This window comes from Cotesia glomerata, unplaced genomic scaffold (assembly GCF_020080835.1).
Source record: "Cotesia glomerata isolate CgM1 unplaced genomic scaffold, MPM_Cglom_v2.3 scaffold_11, whole genome shotgun sequence".
NCBI lineage: Eukaryota > Metazoa > Arthropoda > Insecta > Hymenoptera > Braconidae > Cotesia > Cotesia glomerata.
In genome coordinates, this window is record NW_025401443.1 from 60,699 (window position 1) to 81,425 (window position 20,727).

The 20,727-nt window shown below is 35.3% G+C and overlaps 2 protein-coding genes across 2 annotated transcripts; both read right to left on the reverse strand.

Annotated features, from left to right (window-relative positions):
- Nucleotides 1-1,345: 1,345 nt before the first annotated feature.
- Nucleotides 1,346-3,577, reverse strand: LOC123273565 (ATP-dependent DNA helicase pif1-like). Its single transcript, XM_044741006.1, has 2 exons — nt 2,375-3,577; nt 1,346-1,384 (listed from the first exon to the last, which is right to left on the reverse strand). Exons 1-2 carry the CDS (start codon nt 3,575-3,577, stop codon nt 1,346-1,348), a joined length of 1,242 nt encoding a protein of 413 aa, XP_044596941.1.
- A 66-nt stretch (nt 3,578-3,643) lies between these two features.
- On the reverse strand, nt 3,644-4,963 carry LOC123273566. Its single transcript, XM_044741007.1, has one exon. It carries the CDS (start codon nt 4,961-4,963, stop codon nt 3,644-3,646), a length of 1,320 nt encoding a protein of 439 aa, XP_044596942.1.
- Nucleotides 4,964-20,727: the final 15,764 nt, after the last annotated feature.

Here is a 20,727-nt window from a genome sequence, read left to right on the forward strand (position 1 = left end):
ATACCATTATTATATATAAATATTGGCAATTAATAATTCATAAATTAGATAAAAAATTTTGTTCACTACGAATCAATCATGTATACGATTTGCATTACTTGTAGTTATAATAAACTCTGTTCCCCAAGTAAGTCTCTTAGGTAAACGGGTAGTGAATTAGTCAAAAGAGTCAACTTAACTTCTGAGATGGTTATCAACAAAAAATTCGATCCAGTTTATTCCATGGCCTTACCTGAACGTGACAATGATATATAATTTTAAGGAATAAATTATAATAACTTAAAAATAATGTTTGCCTTTTGTTATTTTTATATTCCCTTATCGTTCACAGCGCTTCATGCTTATTTCACGCATATACCACATTCTTACATACATACAATATACACATTCTAACATACATACATACTTACAATAAGTAAGCTATTTTTTGTCTACACTAGAAATTACTAGGAAATTATTTATATGGCAAAACAACGTTTGCCGGGTCAGCTAGTATATATAGAGGTTATATATATATATATATATATATATATATATATATTTATATATGTATGTATTTATATATCTATATATATATAAGCGAAATACCACTCACTCATCACGAGATCTCCGAAACTATTCGCCCGATTGACTTGAAATTTAGCATAGTTACTCCATTCGTGATGTAGACGCTCACTAAGAACGGATTTTACGCAATTCCTAGCCAAAATGGATTTTTCGTCTACCATCACGTATGCTACCCCCTCCCCTCCCTCTCATTCTTCCCCTCCCCTCCCGTGCCTTCTTCCCCCTTCCCTATATCTCTCTCTCTTTTTTTTTTTTAGAAAATGTCATTTTGATTCGCCAATCTAAGAAACCTATCAAGTGGCACCCATAAATTATAGAACTCACCTCCCCCCGCAACCACCCACGCTAATCAACTGTTGCCATGGATACCGTTGCCATGGTTACCGTTGCCATGATTACCGTTGCCATGGTTACCGTTGCCATGGTTACCGTTGCCATGGTTACCGTTGCCATGGTTACCGTTGCCATGGTTACCGTTGCTATGGTTACCGTTGCCATGGTTACCGTTGTTATAACAACTGTTAAAATAAATAAATTGTAATAACAAATTCGGTTGTAAATTAAATTCAGAGGAATGATTAGAATAAAAGTAGAAAGTTACTAAATATTAATATTCTATATAATTATTATTCAACAGTATTATTCTATACAATGTTAGGCAAATACATCGATTTTTATCGATTGATTGTTGGGACAGTAGGAATTAATAATCATACACTTTTTCAGAAATAATAGCTAAATCATTAATAACTGAAATAGCTCATATGTATTGGAATGATCATGAAGGATGAACTAACTCGATTATAACATAACACAGCTAAATATAACATAAATATTATTAAGTTGATTTTGTTAAATGATTATACTGATTTTAATGATTGAAATTAAAATGGTAAATTGTGTCTGATGTATCTTCTTTAAAATTTCACGACGATATCGTTAAATTATTATAAAAGAAACGGTCGATTTGAGTTAATCTATATATATATATATATATATATATATATATATATATATATATATATATATATATATATATAATAGCTGACCCGGCAAACGTTGTTTTGCCATATAAATAATTTCCTAGTAATTTCTAGTGTAGACAAAAAATAGCTTACTTATTGTAAGTATGTATGTATGTTAGAATGTGTATATTGTATGTATGTAAGAATGTGGTATATGCGTGAAATAAGCATGGGGCGCTGTGAACGATGAGGAAATATAAAAATAACAAAAGGCAAACATTATTTTTAAGTTATTATAATTTATTCCTTAAAATTATATATCATTAATTAAACAATTACGACAGTAACACTATTAAACAATATCAATCTCTTAATGCTATAGCGTGAACAATATTTTTTGTTAGTCCATCTTTAGCTAACACAAACAAACTGGATGGTTTACCCACTCGAGAGCATGCCACGTATAATTGTCCGTGTGAAAAACATGGTGTTCTCAAATCTAATCCACAAACAGACATCGTTTGACCTTGGGATTTGTTGATAGTCATTGCAAATGCCAATCTAATCGGAAACTGAATACGTTTGAATTGAATTGGCACATCTGTAGGTATAATAGGAATCTGTGGTATGAGTATATTTTCACCTCTGAACTTGGCATTTAAAATCCTGGCTTCGATCACGTTTTTCATTAATTTTTGAATGACTAATCACGTACCGTTGCACAGCCGGGGCGGGTTCAAATTACGAAGCAAGGTAATTGGAGATCCAACCTTTAATTGTAAATTATGCGGTGGCATGCCTGGCAAATCCAGTGAGTTCAAAAACTCTGTGGGAAAATTTACTGCTTCGCTGTCGTCGCAAACTGTATCAATAGATTTATATGATACCAAGTTCCCTGGCAACAACATTTGTATCTTCAGATTTAAATTGTCAACGTCTACATTGTTTGCCGCTAAAATCGCTCTTTCTGCAAGCCACTCATGATTTATGTACTGTGTGTGTACATCGGAAAATATTTGTTCAATGAGAGTATCTTGCGAATCAGCGATTGTGCAGAAATCAGTCGGTAATTTTACGTATCGAGTTTCATCTATAGCAACTTTTCCATCACCGATATCTAAAAGTTGTTTTGAAAATGTTTCAGCGGATGGATCTTGAAGCATTTGGACGCACATATTAATTTTTAGCTGTAATTTTTCAACATTACGCCACAATGGAGATGATTTTAAGCAAGCGTTGATCTCATCAGCGTATGTTGAACGTGGAATGACTGGAAGTGTTTGTCTGAAATCACCCGAAAGGACCAACAGAGTTCCGCCAAAGAGTTTGTCACTGATTTTAATATCTTTCAATGTCCTGTTTAACGCCTCAAGTGAATGTTTGTGTGCCATAGTACATTCATCCCAAGTAATAATTTTACACCGTTTCAGCACAGTGGCCATGGACGATTGTTTCTTAATGTTGCATACTGCGTCAGGGTTATTCTGAATATTGAGTGGCAGCTTAAATACTGAATGAGCTGTTCTACCTCTATCCAATAAAGTTGCTGCAATGCCCGATGATGCAACGGCCAATGCGATGCCATTATTTGATCGTATTTCAGCAAGAATTAGAGAAATAACGAATGTTTTGCCAGTTCCACCCGGTGCATCCAAAAAGAAGAACCCACCTTGTCCAGCTGAAACTGCGAGCATAATGCGATCATAAATGGTTCTTTGTTCCTCATTCATTAGTGGGACATTGCGGGCAACAATCGCTGCGATTTCTACAGTACTGTACTGCAGTTCACGATTCATTTCAGTATTCATTAAATCAGATGCAGTTCGATTTGGCGAATTTATACCGAAATTACTAAGTGGTAAGTTGGCAATGACAATGCAAAGATCCTCAATAGCAATCAATGCTTCATTGTACTTTTCGCCGCTGAATGTTATGGTTAGATCGTGGCACCGTATACGATGTTGATGCAATATATCATCAGTCATTGAATCTTTGTGATTTTCCCATAATATCTGTGCTCGGGCTGGGAAACATGTAGTCAACATTATAGCGAATAGTAGACGAATTTGTATTGCTTTACAGTTCAATGCAGCTTCAGCAAGCATGCATTCTCACTGGTTGTCGTCTTCCAGCAAGCCGAGTGCAAGGCATGCATCTTTATACGATGGATATTGTTGCCCATTCACTTTACGTATATCTTGAAATGATAATGGGCCAGTAACATTAACCAACAACAGTCGAAGATAAAAGCACTCCGTGTGTCTTGGATTGACTGTAAATAATCGCCCCAAGGCGTTTGATTTAAATAAATTGAGACATGCAGCAACTGGTGAGCCTTGCTTGCGGGGCATCCATGTTTTTGTTTGAGTCCATGTGAAATAGCGTGGTACTTGTGAATAGTGTAATGTTCGTGCAAAGGCACCAAAATCATCCGCACGATTACACAATTCAAAAAATGCAGTGAGTGTAGTTTTAGGTGGATTTATTGCACGATCAATCGCTGTCTCGTTCGTGAAAAATACACGCTGACCGTTTTCAAGATGGATGGCTAACTGAACAACTGCTGGATCCCGTTCATGAATTGGAAAACCAAAGATACGCCAAGCAGCTTCATTGGAGCTGATGTACCGACCAATTTGGTAGAGCGTTATTTCATCGTTTTTATTCACTGGAGGAGCATTCACATTAGTATTTTCCACTCTAAACACAGCCATATCACTGCCTTTATGGACACACTTGCAAATGTATTTGATGCTCTTCACAGAACTGCAGAACTCAACATTAATATGAGCATTATATGTCTTGCTCAGCAGAGGCGAATATGGCACCACCCAACGATTGTCAATATCAATGTCTGTGTTGATGATATTTTTAATAAATGATTGTCCGCCATTTTCAGGATTTCTTCGACGATATATTGGGTATCCGTCGACATTTGTGACCGTATCATTGGTAAAATCTTTAGGGAAATTTTTAGTACATTTTCCATCAGCCATGCAAGGCGATGAACTATTAAGAGTACCACATGGACCATGAATCATGTTTGTTGTAACAATATCAAACAGCAGTTGGTCAGTGGATGGATCTGGAATTTCCGCAGAAATGATACTATCGATTTCTTCAGAACGGATTTTGTCGATGAACCAAACCAAAATGTGTGCATGAGGTAATCCTCGCTTTTGCCACTCAACCGAATACATCCAGCAACGTGTGAGACCAAATACATGTGATTTAGTAATGAAACTTATTAAAGACTTCAACTTTTGTCTGAACACACGTGCTGTAATGTCATGGCGATGTATTGCATTTTGGCCAGGCAGTAGCAAAGATGTAATCTCTGGCCATTTTGGATTACAAGTGAACGTGATAAATAAACATGGTCGTCCATATTCGCGCACGAAAGTCAGAGCATCCTGTTCATATTCTTGCATATGACGTAGACTGCCTACGTACGATGATGGTAAAATGACATGGTTACCAATTCGGCGACGTCGGCGTTGTTGTTGATAGCGTCTCGCAAATGAATGTACTCTTCCGCACGCAGCTTTTGTTGATTATATCGTAAGTATCGTAGTCGTTCGCTCTCAATCTTCGCGTACATGTCGACCATGAATTGTTGACAAAGCTCACGACATCGTAAAATGACGTTGTCCAGGCCACGTCTAATCATTAATCGGTACGCATAATAATCCTTTGAGCTAACGTTCTTGTTTGTTTCAGCTCCTGTAATATTTGGTCATAAAAATTAATTTAAATTTATTACGTTCAATAATTAAATTGTTTCTTTAAATGATTAATGATCAAATTAATAATCAATGAAGTAACTGATACGGCATCTCGTTGTTTTATGTTTATGAAATATCCGTCTTGTCCCTTCCAGAATATTAGCGGATATTGGAGAGCGTCATATGAACGATGTGTGTCAGCAATGAACTGAAGATTATTATTTCTTCTACGAATCACAATTTCTCGTGCAGCTGTACAATCGCCAACCATGATTCCAGCAACATCATCAACAACGGGTGCATTAAATCTACGAATATGCTCTCCAGCTGGTGTTTTATCAGGATTAATGACGATAGCGTAATTATCGCTTTGTAATTGGTGCATATGTGATTTGAATATTTTCAACAACTCGTTGTGCTCGTTCAAAAGAGCATCTAGCTCGCTGACGATGCGCCTGGCATAAAGTGAATCAAGGTTATTATAATCACAACGTGCATTCATGCGATTGGCAAGTGCGCTTCCGGAATCCTCGCCGCCCATAAAGTAGATTTGTAAGAATTTATGTGGTTCGTTTGGCATTGGCAGCAGTGAGCCCATTTTATGATAAACTTGGCCTCTGATTTTGAATGTAGAATTGAATTGTTGACCATTTGCATTAGTATTTCGAACAATTTCTGTTGCTCCAAACGATGTCATTTGAAAGTATGAATTGAATCTTCGAATTGACTTCAGGAATACGTTAGAATCTGGATCCGTGCCGATAAGTAAGCCGTTCAATGGTTCAGGTGGTGTTTCAATTACAGGTAGTTGCACTTTTCCTGACGCGCAACACATCCCAGCTGGCTCATTTTTGAATTTCAGAGCATGACAATGCGGACATTCCTTGTCCGTAGCACCAATTACCACTCTTGAATGAGCATAATATTCAATATCGGGCTCATACTGGAATGCTAGACGCAGGAATGAATCAGATATAAATGCTCGATGTACCTGTTGTCGTTGTTGGTCATTTGTTCTTCGTCTATTGACTGTGAAACGGCGTGATTGTCGTTGTTCTAATCTTCTGACTTCATTGCGTTCAGCTCGTGTATCTTCTGGCTCTTCTTGATGCAATTGCGCCATTCTGACACGTGCATCAGTATTTTGTTGCTGGATTTGTTCTTCTGTTCTTTCGGATCTGCTATTTTGCAAGTTTCGAGCTTTACTTGTACTGCGGCTCAAATCAGCCCCTTTGCGTTTTCTTGGCATTGCTCACTGTACAAAACATACATAAATAGAATTAATGAAATTATTTAATGATGAAAAATTTTTTTTTTTTTTTTTTTTTTTTTTTTAATTTGTTTAAAGTCGCATAAACTATTAAGGTCATGAGCGACTACGGTAGGGGGTAAACTTTTGAGATTGGAATTCGTTTTATTTTTTGGGCTGAGCAGAATATTACACTTAAATATTGAAAATATTCATTGGTGTACGCCGGACTCGAACCCGGTCCAATGCTTTGGTAAGCAAGGGCCGGATCCGATAGGGCTACAAAGATTCATAATGATTGATTTTTTGGAAACTATGAAAATCTTAATTGTTCAATTACATTTTTGTAATAAAATTAAATTAAAATTACATTTTCATAAGATCAACAACATTTTCGATATAAATAAAAAAAAGTATACTTACAACACAAAATCCGTTGTTATTGGAAGCTCGTGTCACGTGTTGAGTACTTTTGTAGTTATAAAATCACTTGATTAACTAATCGTGCAAAATACACTCAAAATTGATAATTTAATTATTATTGATAAAATAGGAATGATTAAAAGTTAATATGAGAGTTACACTGAGATAGCAAAGTAATAATTGTCAACGTTACTACTACACTTGATGCATAAACAATAATGATGGCCGACAACTGTGTAGGGAGTGAGAAAGAAAGGAGACCGGCTTCGTTCTCATCCCTACTCCGTGCTGTTGACTGGGTCAAAAGTGATACCTGTAGACATCTGGCGGGGATAACTATTTAAATGACGATTGATCAGTTTTCGACCGGAGAGGAAAAATGATTAAATTACTAAAATGGCTATTAAAAAATAAGGGTTGATCGTAGAAGGGTGAAAATTGAGGATTGTATGTATTTTTGTATGTTGTATCATAAAAAAATAGAAATTAAAAATTTTGTCTAAAAATAAAAAAATTTAGGGTGGACTACCCCTAACATTTAGGGGGATGAAAAATAGATGTTGGCCGATTCTCATAGATACCGGATAAGCGCAAAAAATTTCATCAAAATCGGTCAAGCCGTTTCGGAGGAGTATGGCAACGAAAACTGTGACACGAGAATTTTATATATTAGATATATTATATATATTATATATTATATATATATATATATATATATATATATATATATATATATATATATATATATATAGGAGATCCCATTTTTGAACTCACTCATCACGAAATCTCAGAAACTATTAGGTCGATTGACTTGAAATTTGGTAGGAATATTCCTTTTGCCGAGTAGAGGTCAGCTAAGAACGGATTTTACGAAATACCACCCACAAGGGGTCTTGCGGCGGAGTTAACAATAGAAAATTCCCATTTTTTTTATTAATTTACGCATCCACTCATGCACCCTCACGCATCCATCCATGCACTCTTACGCATCCATCCATGCACTCACCCACATCTATATATATATATGAGATTTCCACGTATTTAGTCACTCATCACAATATCTTTGGAACCATAAGACCTAGAGACTTGAAATTTAGTAGGAATATTCTTTTTACCGAGTAGAAGTCAGCTAAGAACGGATTTAACGAAATTCTACCCACAAAGGGGGTTGCGGGGGCGTTAACAATAAAAACTTCCCATTTTTAAACTATAGCTCCTATCGACTCCAAATTTAGTAAGAATCTTCTGTAAGAGATCTAGAAATAATCTATGCACGAACTTTACGATATTACACCCCACAGAAGGTTGCGAAGGTGGGTATTAACAATGAAAATTTTCAATTTTCAAGCTATAGCTCCTACAGACTCCAAATTTAGTAGGAATTTTTTATAAGTAATGTAAAAATAATTTATGAACGAATTTTATGATATCCCACCCCTCAGGGGTTTGCAGGGGTGGGTATTTACAATTAAAATTTTTAATTTCAAAGCTATAGCTCCTATAGACTTAAAATTTGAGAGGAGTCTTCGATATGTGATATAGAAATGATCTAAGAACGGATTTTACAACGAATCACCTCTAATAAGGATCGCGGGAGTGGGTGTTGACAATAAAAAATGTTTATTTCCAAAATATAGCTCCTGAAAACTCTGCAGGAGAAATAAAAGATTTCTACCGAATTTAGAGATCATGTCAAAATGGATTTTAATAAAGTTTACTTCCGATAGGAATTGCGGGGGTGGGTGTTAAAATCTAAAATTTTAATTTCCAAACTGTAACTTCGACAGACTTTAAATTTGGTGGGAGTCTTCATGTATCATGTCAAGTTCAGCTAAGAATGAATTTTATTAAATTCCAACCCCAAAGGGACTGCGGAGGCATTAACAATGAAAATCTTTCTTTTCAAAACAATAGTTTCTATGGACTCGAAGTTTTGTTGAAATATTTTATTTTTAATGTAAAAATCATCTCGAATAGGATCTTACGAAATTTCTCTCTCACATAAGAGTGCAGGAGTGATAGTTGTCAAAAAATTCATTTTCTTCAAATATATTTCCTAGAGATATAAAATTTGATAGAATCTTAAGAGAAACAGGTAATTACAGGGATGGCCTCTAAGGTCAACGGATTAAAATATTTTCCTTTTTTAATAATTATATTTTCTTACCACAATCGTCTCTTTGGCAGCGGCGAAAAAGTCATTGTAAGGTTTTTAAAATTTAACTTTACATGTAGCTATATAGTCAACGGACTAAGTATTTTGCATACATTTTATTTTTGCTGATCACATAACCAATGAATTGTTCTTATTACGGGATTGCGGGAATGTAACAGATCATAATGAAAACATTTTCTAAACACTTGAGATGTGGAAAAGAAATTTGGCTATTCATTTTAAGAGATTTCGTAAAATCAAAAATGAAAATCGTAAATCCAAAAATGATTATTCATTTTTGGAGAAAGCCACGGGAATGTTACAGTGATTGCACATTGAAAGTTACAATGGATATTTGCTAGAATAATGACATGGATAAAAGGTACAGGCCAATCAGATAGAATTTTGAATCTGTGCAAGTCAGAACAATACTCCAATGGAATTTCAAGTCTAGATCTCAAAATACAATTCTATAAAGTGCCCAGCGAAGCACGCGGGTAACAGCTAGTATATATATATATATATATATATATATATATATATATATATATATATATATATTGTAACAGGCCGCTTTTAGCGCTACCTGTTAAGGCGTTGTTTCTCTAATTTTACCTTTTTGAATTTAATTTTAAAGGAAATTTTAATTGAGTTTTTTTATTTTATTTTATGCCCATTGGTTGAATTCGCCGCGACCGAGTCGCCCTCGCGTGTAGAAACTCGAACGAAGCTCGATTGTGCGCGAAACCAAAATTTAATGCGATAATACGTAATTTAATTTAGAAAGTAAATAGCTTTAAGTTAGATTTAAGTACTTAATAACTGTGGTGGTACTAACGACGTCGGCCACGAACCCGCGAAGAGAAACAACGAGGATCATCGACGTGGGTAACCTGCAAGATCATCAACGATGGGAGGATAGCTGTCTCGAGAGCGAGCGAAACGATGGACTGATCGGAACTCGAAGTGAGCAATCGACGCATGCGTGAAGGTGTAAAGCTAGCTGTCGAGCGCGCCAATGCTCCAGCCAATACATCATTCAAAACGTTGATATTGGAAAATTGGACTTACGGCGCCATTTCTGGGGTTCACATCTAACGACGGACCCAGGAGAGAGGGGAGAGACAAAGAAAACGAGATGTGCTGTTTTTTCCTTCTTCCACGTTTTCGACTTGCCGTGTGCGGACACGTTTTTTTTCGGTACTTAGTTTTTTTTTGGTTATTTTTTGGGAAAAATCCTTGAATAATTCTTGCGTTTGAAATCTAACGTATATTTTAATTAGCCACGACGTAGTGTGCTGATTTGGGGTTGCCGAAAAATAAAGGCGGTGCGACGATAATTAGCTGTTGCTCATTAGTTACTCGACGAAAGCGTCATAAATTACGACGCGTGTTTTGGTGTGATTGTTAGTCGACGTGTCCGTGTTCCAAAGAATCAGCAAGTATCCTCGCCGAGAAATCCATTATCCCAGAGTCCGACGTGTCAGCCGAGAGCGACTTGGTGGCAGAAACAACCCAGGAATAACTTCAGGTCGTCGCTGTGACCAGGGTGAGTGGCTTTGTCTCAATTGAAGTAGCTCGTGGGATTCGAGTTTGTTAATTAAACTGTTTGATTGGGTTCATTAAATAATTAATTTATTTATTACTAATTGTACTCGACACTAGTCGAGTCATAGTGTAAAAACGTCAAGGCTTGTGTAAAAACGTCGAGTCATAGTGTAAAAACGGCAAGTTGAGTCAGTCAGCAGAGATAATCCCACGAGGTATTTAGGTACCGGCATATTTTTTTGTGTGTGTGTTTACGGTTGTATAATTATTATTGTTCGTTATAAGAATTACGCTGGTTGATTTTGTACTCCTGGGGTAATCGATGAGTTCGATTCCCCATTGATCGAGCTTCGGGTTCGTGCGATGTACCGACGTTGAGTAAGAGGTTTGCCTACGGAGAGGGAACCCGAGAAACGGCTGCCGCGTCCGAGACAGGCAATCGGACGTAAGTTGCCCACTCTCAGTGGAGCGTTTGGGACTTAGAATAGAATTTGAACTGTGTGAGACTCAGTGACAGAGAACTGAGTGATTATTTAATTTTCTTTTACTTAAGTATTTAATTTAATTATTGAGTAAATTCGACGATTGAATTTTATTATTTAAGGTTTAATTAAATTCGGCGAATAGATTATTTAAATCTTGAAATTTAATTTGGCTATTCTTAATTGAATTTTGGTGCATCGATTATCGAGTTTACGTATTTAATTTATCGTTATTAAGTAAAGTAAGCGGAGATTTATTTTTTTTTGTGTTGTTATTAATTTTAATTAATCATCATTAATTAAAGCCGGTGATTCGATTTATTTCTTGGAGTTAGTAAATTGTTATTAACTGAATTTAGCGAAGATTAATTTTTTTTTGTTGTTAATTTACTGAAATTAACTGAATTGATCTAACGATTTATGTTTTATTATCTTGCTTAATTGTATTTACGTGAGTTCAGCGAAGATTATTGTTTTATTTAGTTAATTAATTGCCGTTAATTAATTTGAGCGAAGATTGATTTTTTTGATTCGATGGTTATTAATTTAGCTGAGCGAAGGTTTATTATTTTTTTTGGGTATTTAGCGAGTTATTATTAAGTGGATTATTATGATTAGCTCATTGTTATTATTGCGGCGACTTTGAACTTTTTCCTTGTTCGGGTTGCGAACTGCGAATCGATGACAGCGTCGACGATTATTGTTATTAATTTTCCTTGCGTTTACTTTGTTGATTTGTCAATATTAACCAATCGTTTTCATTTATTGTTAATAAATTTATAATTTAATTTTCTCTATTAATTTTTTTAATTAATTGCGAATTAATCCGAGCAATCCCGAATACTTTCCTCGTTCCTCTATAATTAAGTCGTACCCTTAAGGCCCGCCACCCGACGAAGAGAGTCCCGGACCGGAGTAGCCGGAAATCAACGTGATCGGAGCAAAACTCCTGGCGCCCAACAACAGGTAAAGCAGGTAGGCCAGGTTATTTATTTCGGACTTCGTCCTCGCTAACGCACGGGGACGAAAATACCCGTTATAATATATATATATATATATATATATATATATTGTGATGCCTTTTCCGGCACTGGCGTCGACAGGGCCGGATCAGGTCACCCAAAAAAATTGGCTTACCTGGTTCGAATATTTGGTTGGGCGCCAGGAACTCAATGTTCCACGGGTCGATCTGGCGGTGGATCTTCGTGGGCGGCGGGTCGGTGTTGAAGAGATTCAAAATCGAATCACGGCAATCGACGAACAAAGAAATCGAAATGGGACGATAGGATCGGTTAATCAGAGCAACAACAATTAAATAAAAAATAATTGAGGCGTGCAATTCGAATCCAACAACGGTTTATTCAACAACAAATATATACTGTCGGCAATGTCGCATTAATAACAAAAATTATTTAACGCAAAAATAATTCTAACGCAAGACTAGTGCTAACGCAATGATTCGACATTTCAAAATAAACCAAATTCTAGAAAGAAATTCGAGTAACCAAAAATAAAAATTACAAAGCCCTTTCTTTCAAACAAAATAAATAAAATGTCGGTTCGCCAAAATGCTTCAACAAATTTCGAAACGAATAAATAATTCAACTCGCAAAATTTATTCAAAATTTCAAAACAAATAATTAATTCAATTCGCAGAATTTATTCAAATTGTCAAAACAAATACTTAATTCAATTCGCAAAATTTATTCAAAATTTCAAAACAAATAATTAATTCAATTCGCAAAATTTATTCAAAATTTCAAAACAAATAATTACTTCATCTCGCAAAATTTATTCAAATTGTCAAAACAAATAATTAATTCAATTCGCAAAATTTATTCAAATTGTCAAAACAAATAATTAATTCAATTCGCAACATTTATTCAAAATTTCAAAACAAATAATTAATTCAATTCGCAAAATTTATTCAAAATTTCAAAACAAATAATTAAGTCAATTCGCAAAATTTATTCGAATTGTCAAAACAAATAATTACTTCATCTCGCAAAATTTATTCAAAATTTCAAAACAAATAATTAATTCAATTCGCAAAATTTATTCAAATTGTCAAAACAAATACTTAATTCAATTCGCAAAATTTATTCAAAATTTCAAAACAAATAATTAATTCAATTCGCAAAATTTATTCAAAATTTCAAAACAAATAATTACTTCATCTCGCAAAATTTATTCAAATTGTCAAAACAAATAATTAATTCAATTCGCAAAATTTATTCAAATTGTCAAAACAAATAATTAATTCAATTCGCAACATTTATTCAAAATTTCAAAACAAATAATTAATTCAATTCGCAAAATTTATTCAAAATTTCAAAACAAATAATTAAGTCAATTCGCAAAATTTATTCGAATTGTCAAAACAAATAATTACTTCATCTCGCAAAATTTATTCAAAATTTCAAAACAAATAATTACTTCATCTCGCAAAATTTATTCGAATTGTCAAAACAAATAATTAATTCAATTCGCAAAATTTATTCAAATTGTCCAAACAAATAATTAATTCAATTCGCAAAATTTATCAAAAATTTCAATTGCCAAATTTAATAACAAAATCTCAATCGCCAATCTTTATCAAAAATCGCAACAGCAAAATTTATCTACGAAGTCTTCTCTTTTTTTTTTATTAAAAAAAAATATAATAATTTCAATCGCAAAATTCAACCAATAATTTCAATCGCAAAAACCTAATAAAGATCTCAAAATTATCCAAAATAATTCAAATCGTCAAATGGTTCAACAATGACAAGAAAAAAAACAAATTATGCGAAGTATTCGAATTCGTCAACTTATTTTACAAAGCACTTTACTAAGCCGCTTTGTCGGGTATTTGAAGCTCGAGGTAGGTAAACAGTACTTATAATCCCGACCAAAAATTCCACACACACAAACACGTGACTCAACGGTACCGTGCCGCAGAGTGTCGTCACTAAGCTTCAAAAATACCGCACGGAATTTCTTTAATTCCGTGCAACTCGAATTATAAACAAATTATTTTAACACGACGAAATTCGCGGTGATGACACCCTGGGGCTAATAAAGACAGCGACCAGACTTACCCTGCAGCTACCGTAGACGTCTCGGGCGATGCTGACCAAGTAGACGAAGTTGGCGGCAAAACTGACGGAAGAGCGTCGATATCTCGGCGATGGCGTGTCCGGGGTCGTAGTGTCCAAAACAATTCAGCGAAATATTTCACAATAATGTACACAATCGTACTCACGTCAGCGACAAATTTATAAAAAAACTCAACAGCAAAAATAATCAAAATAGAACGGCACGATGCCACAGTCACGGCGTCCAGATCAGAATTAATTGCTAATATGGCTGCCTCCTCGGCAACCCATGCTCTTTTTTTTTCGGTTCGTTCTAAAAACTCGCATCCAATCAGCTCACAGCTTCTTCTAGCCGGCCGTTGTATTCCGGGATGCGTCCAGTATTCCGTTGCGATCGATGATTGGTCGATACTTCGATTAGTGATCAGCCTCGTGTTCAGATGGCGCCTTGTATACTTGTTGTTGGTCGCTCTCCGTCGTCATTGGTCCGTTCAAATTTTCTCGTCGTTCTATCCTCGCGGCCAGATGTCACGTTGATCGTCGATGGCTCGTAGAAATTCGCGGGTCGTCTGATCGCTATAGTCTAGTCTCACTCACTCATGCATTCAACAATAGTTCACACTCATTCCGGTATTCTTTTTATTTGAATTTTTAATTTAAATTCGGCGCGTTTTCTTTTACTAATTTTACCTCGAGCTTGTCATTCTGATCGGGAGGCTGCTTGGGGCGACACAGGCGCGTCGAATCTCTGCTTTTCCTCAGCTTAGCCAACCTAATAATTTTAAAACTCGGAATTTCAAATTTTAGAAAATTTTCTCATGTCACAATATATATATATATATATATATATATATATATATTATAACGGGGTTTTGCCTGACTCGGGGATTTACCAAGCAGGCTCACCATTTATATTGGAAATTTTAGGCTTACAAAAAAAAAAGAATTATTATTAAAAAAAAGGCGCCAGGAGAATGATCCCCAATCAATTACTACTGCGACTTCGGCTAGCTCTTACCTCTTCCTCAGGATGGCGGGCCATGCTGAAATACTCGTCGTTGAAAAATAGGACAGCAAACTAAACGAAAATTCTTAAAATTACTCGAAATAAATTCAGAAGGATTTAACAGAAAAAATAACAATTTATTTAACAAAATATACGTCGGAGGTCGATATTAACTTTTAACAAAATTATTAAAACGTTTCTCTTAATTTTAATCCCAATTAAAAAAATTTTAAACCAAATTTAAAACGTCGTCACCTCAATTTTATTTCTCACACTCTCATTCATACATCGGCAATCACATAGTGTGCTATGCTAAATAACAGCATTACAAAAAAAAAAAATAATCGTAAATCGTTGAATCCTCGCGTATTATTTTGTTAATCAAAATTTTTTACAAAATTACAACGTTGACTCGAAACGCTGGATTCAACACTGAACAAGAACGTCGGCTTACCAAGCAATTGAGCGTCGTCCTCATCGTAGCAGCTCGGAAAAGCTTCATGCGGTCGACTCGATAAATAAATTATTAAAAAAAAATAAATACTTCAATACAATTTATCAATTAATTTCAAGTGAACAAAATCGCGACAATACTTCGAAATTAACTTTAGGTTGTGGAGCGCTCAAAAGCGCGTCCGAATCCGTCAACAGTCCAGCCTTGAATCCTCTTCCTCATAGAGAAGTACCCGCTTCTTCCTTCGTTGAAGTTGGTGGCGCTAATCTTCATTTTCATTGGAATTGATCCCCGTCGATAGTTGATCTAGGTCCGTATAACAGTCAACGGACCTCCACGACAGTCTTCAGTCACCTCTGCTCCTGCAGTACTGACTAACCAACTGTCATCGATGGTGATCGTCGTATTGGAACGTGCGGCAATGCAGCGTCGATTGTCCTCAGACCTCTCGGGTGCTTACGCCGCTCGGTGCCTCGCTCGCTTCGGTACTCGCTTATTATCGTCGTAGCTCTATCCTTATCGCTCCAATGCATAGCCTCGTACTCGCTCTGACTCCCTCTGTCTTCGTTACTCGCCCAGCGTTACGTATTTATACAAAATAATTCATAAAAATTAGTAAAATTTTCATTCATTCACACATAACATTCACGACGTTGGATTCGAGCCTGGAAGGCTATAATACCCCAAGTATTGGGCGTCAAATAAAAATCTACCACGTTACAATATATATACATATATATATATATATATATATATATATATATATATATATATATATATATATATATATATATATATATATATATATATATATATATATATTGTGACATGGGAAAAATTTTCTAAAATTTGAAATTACGAGTTTTAAAATTATTAGGTTGGCTAAGCTGAGGAAAAGCAGAGATTCGATGCGCCTGTGTCGCCCCAAGCAGCCTCCCGATCAGAATGACAAGCTCGAGGTAAAATTAGTAAAAGAAAACGCGCCGAATTTAAATTGAAAATTTAAATAAAAAGAATACCGGAATGAGTGTGAACTATTGTTGAATGTATGAGTGAGTGAGACTAGACTATAGCGATCAGACGACCCGCGAATTTCTACGAGCCATCGACGATCAACGCGACATCTGGCCGCGAGGATGGAACGACGAGAAAATTTGAATGGACCAATGACGACGGAGAGCGATCAACAACAAGTATGCGAGGTGCCATCTGAACACGAGGCTGATCACTAATCGAAGTATCGACCAATCAACGATCACCCAGAGGAACAAACGCAACCACGACTGACTACGGCCGGCTGGAAAATGTCGTGAGCTGTTTGTGCCGCGCAGATTTTTGGTTGCGCAGAAGAAAAGAACACATGTTGCCGAGGAAGCAGCCATTTTTATGCTATTCTGATCTGGACGCCGTGACTGTGGCATCGTGCAGTTCTCTTTTTGATTATTTTTTGCTGTTAATTTTTTTTTTAAATTTGTCGCTGACGTGAGTACAATTGTGTACATTATTGTGCAATATTTTGCCGAGTTGTTTTGGACACTACGACCCCAGACACGCCATCACCGAGACATCGACGCTCTTCCGTCAGTTTTGCAGCCAACTTTGCCTACTTAGCCAGCATCGCCCGAAACGTCTACGGTAGCTGCAGGGTAAGTCTGGTCGCTGTCTTTATTAGCCCCAGGGTGTCATCACCGCGAATTTCGTCGTGTTAAAATAATTTGTTTATAATTCGAGTTGCACGGAATTAGATAAATTCCGTGCGGTATTTTTGAAGCTTAGTGACGACACTCTGCGGCACGGTACCGTTGAGTCGCGTGTTTGTGTGTGTGTGGAATTTTTGGTCAGGATTATAAGTACTGTTTACCTACCTCGAGCTTCAAATACCCGACAAAGCGGATTAGTAAATTGCTTTGGAAAATAAGTTGACTAATTTGAATACTACGCATAATTTGATTTTTTTTTCTTGTCACTGTTGAACAATTTGGCGATTTGAATTATTTTTGGATAATTTTGAGATCTTTATTAGGTTTTTGCGATTGAATTTATTATATTCTCTAGAAATTTGTGTATTAAAAATTTTGCGATTGAAATTATTGGTTGAATTTTGCGATTGAAATTATTATTTTTTTTAAAAAAAAGAAAGAAAACTTCTTAAATAAATTATGCGGTTGCGATTTTTGATAAAGTTTTGCGATTGAGATTTTTTTATTAAATTTGGCGATTGAAATTTTTGATAAAATTTTGCGATTGAAATTTTTGATAAATTTTGCGATTAAAATAATTATTTCCTTTTTAATTTTTGAATAAATTTGGCGAGTTGAATTAATTATTTGTTTTGAAAATTTTTGAATAAATTTGGCGAGTTGAATTCATTAATATTTGTTTTTTAAAGAAAAGACTTTGTAATTTTTTTTTGGTTACTCGAATACTTTTTTTTTGTAATTTGTTTTATTTTGAAATGTTGAATCATTGCGTTAGCACTAGTTTGCGTTAGAATTATTTTTGCGTTAAAATAATTTTTGTTATTAATGCGACATTGCTGACAGAATATATTTGTTGTTGAATAAACCGTTGCTGGATTAGAAGTGCACGCCTCAATTATTTTTTTTAATTGTTGTTGCTCTGACTGACCGATCCCATCGTCCAATTTCAATTTCTTTGTCCGTCGAATGCCGTTATTCGATTTTTGAATCTCTTCACCACCGACCCGCCACCCAACGAAGATCAACAGCGATATCGACCCGTGGAACATTGTTCCTGGCGCCCAACCAAATCTACGAACCAGGTAGGCCAATTAATTTTTGTTGACCTGATCCGGTCCTGTCGACGCCAGTGCCGGAAAAGGCATCACAATATATATATATATATATATATATATATATATATATATATATATATATATATATATATATATATATATATATATATATATATATATATATATATATATATATTTATAATATATATTGAGACACTGCAAAATGTCCCGATTTTATCAGCCTGGCAAATTACTACCCGAAATTTCCTCGACACTAGCTAAATTAATGTGTAGCCCCCGTGACGTCACAAGACGACACGAGGAGGGGAAAATCTTACATTTTTTTTTACAAATATAAATAATGCTGTGAAGCGGGAAAGAATAGGAGTTACGGTAATTATTACGTAGAATGGAATGGTTGCACCAGATGTTCTGCTTTGGATGGCAGGACAGCTCTGAGAAGCGCCCAATCACGTTCGACGTTGGTTCAATAGGCTGGTCGTCCGTGATCCTGGACCCTCTGGGCTCAATCCTTTCCTACCAATATCCTATTACGTGAATGTGGAACGCTTCACGTAATAATTATTGTAACTCCTATTCTTTCCCGCTTCACAGCATTATTTATATTTGAAAAAATGCAAAAATTTATATAAATATAAATAATGCTGTGAAGCGGGAAAGAATAGGGGTTACGGTAATTATTACGTGAAGCGTTCCACATTCACGTAACAGGATATTGGTAGGAAAGGATTGAGAAAGGAATGTGGAGAGGATCATTTTAATGTGAGTTTATAGAATATGCAAGAAAAAATTATTAGATAGCTCGGACTGGGATTCGAACCCAGAACCTTCCGAAGACATGTCGGCTACTCTACTATTTGAGCTATCCGGTCTATACTAAATTTCCTTTCGCTTATTCTATATACATTAAGCCACACCGACTATCTTTCGGTAAGCATTTTTACAAATATAAATAATGCTGTGAAGTGGGAAAAAATAGGAGTTACGGTAATTATTACGTGAAGCGTTCCACATTCACGTAACAGGATATTGGTAAGAAAGGATTGAGAAAGGAGTGTGGAGAGGATCATTTTAATGTGAGTTTATAGAATATGCAAGAAAAAATTATTAGATAGCTCGGACTGGGATTCGAACCCAGAACCTTCCGAAGACATGTCGGCTACTCTACCATTTGTTCAATTATTTATAACACTAAGTTTAATTATTCTATCCCTATGAATATTTTGTTAAATTACGTAACTGAAATACCAAAAGTTTATATTATAAATGCTTATTTTGTGTAATAAAGTTAAGTTTATTGTTATCACCGCTATACACTATTACTAAACTACCACTATTCACCTATCTATTTACTACGACTATCTATCTAAAACCTGCCAAAGGGTCAATCAAAGACGAAGGGTCATCGTTGCAGTTAAAATTTGTAAGTAAGTAAAATAAATTAACTGGCACGCGTGAGAACTCCTGTCTCAAACAAATAAAATCATCTAAAGACAAAGACACTCATTGGTTCACGGGAGCGGAATATCCCAGAGCAGCGAATCCTAATTTTTAGAAGTTTAGGTGATTATTTCTTATCCGAGAGGTTTAATGGTCTAAATAATTAAATTTTTAAATTAAGCAAAAATTTAGTGTTTAAATATATATCTTCTAATATATAAAATTCTCGTGTCACAGTTTTCGTTGCCATACTCCTCCGAAACGGCTTGACCGATTTTGATGAAATTTTTTGCGCTTATCCGGTATCTATGAGAATCGGCCAACATCTATTTTTCATCCCCCTAAATGTTAGGGGTAGTCCACCCCTAAATTTTTTTTTTATTTTTTAGACAAAATTTTTAATTTCTATTTTTTTATGATACAACATACAAAAATACATACAATCCTCAATTTTCACCCTTCTACGATCAACCCTTATTTTTTAATAGCCATTTTAGTAATTTAATCATTTTTCCTCTCCGGTCGAAAACTGATCAATCGTCATTTAAATAGTTATCCCCGCCAGATGTCTACAGGTATCACTTTTGACCCAGTCAACAGCACGGAGTAGGGATGAGAACGAAGCCGGTCTCCTTTCTTTCTCACTCCCTACACAGTTGTCGGCCATCATTATTGTTTATGCATCAAGTGTAGTAGTAACGTTGACAATTATTACTTTGCTATCTCAGTGTAACTCTCATATTAACTTTTAATCATTCCTATTTTATCAATAATAATTAAATTATCGATTTTGAGTGTATTTTGCACGATTAGTTAATCAAGTGATTTTATAACTTCAAAAGTACTCAACACGTGACACG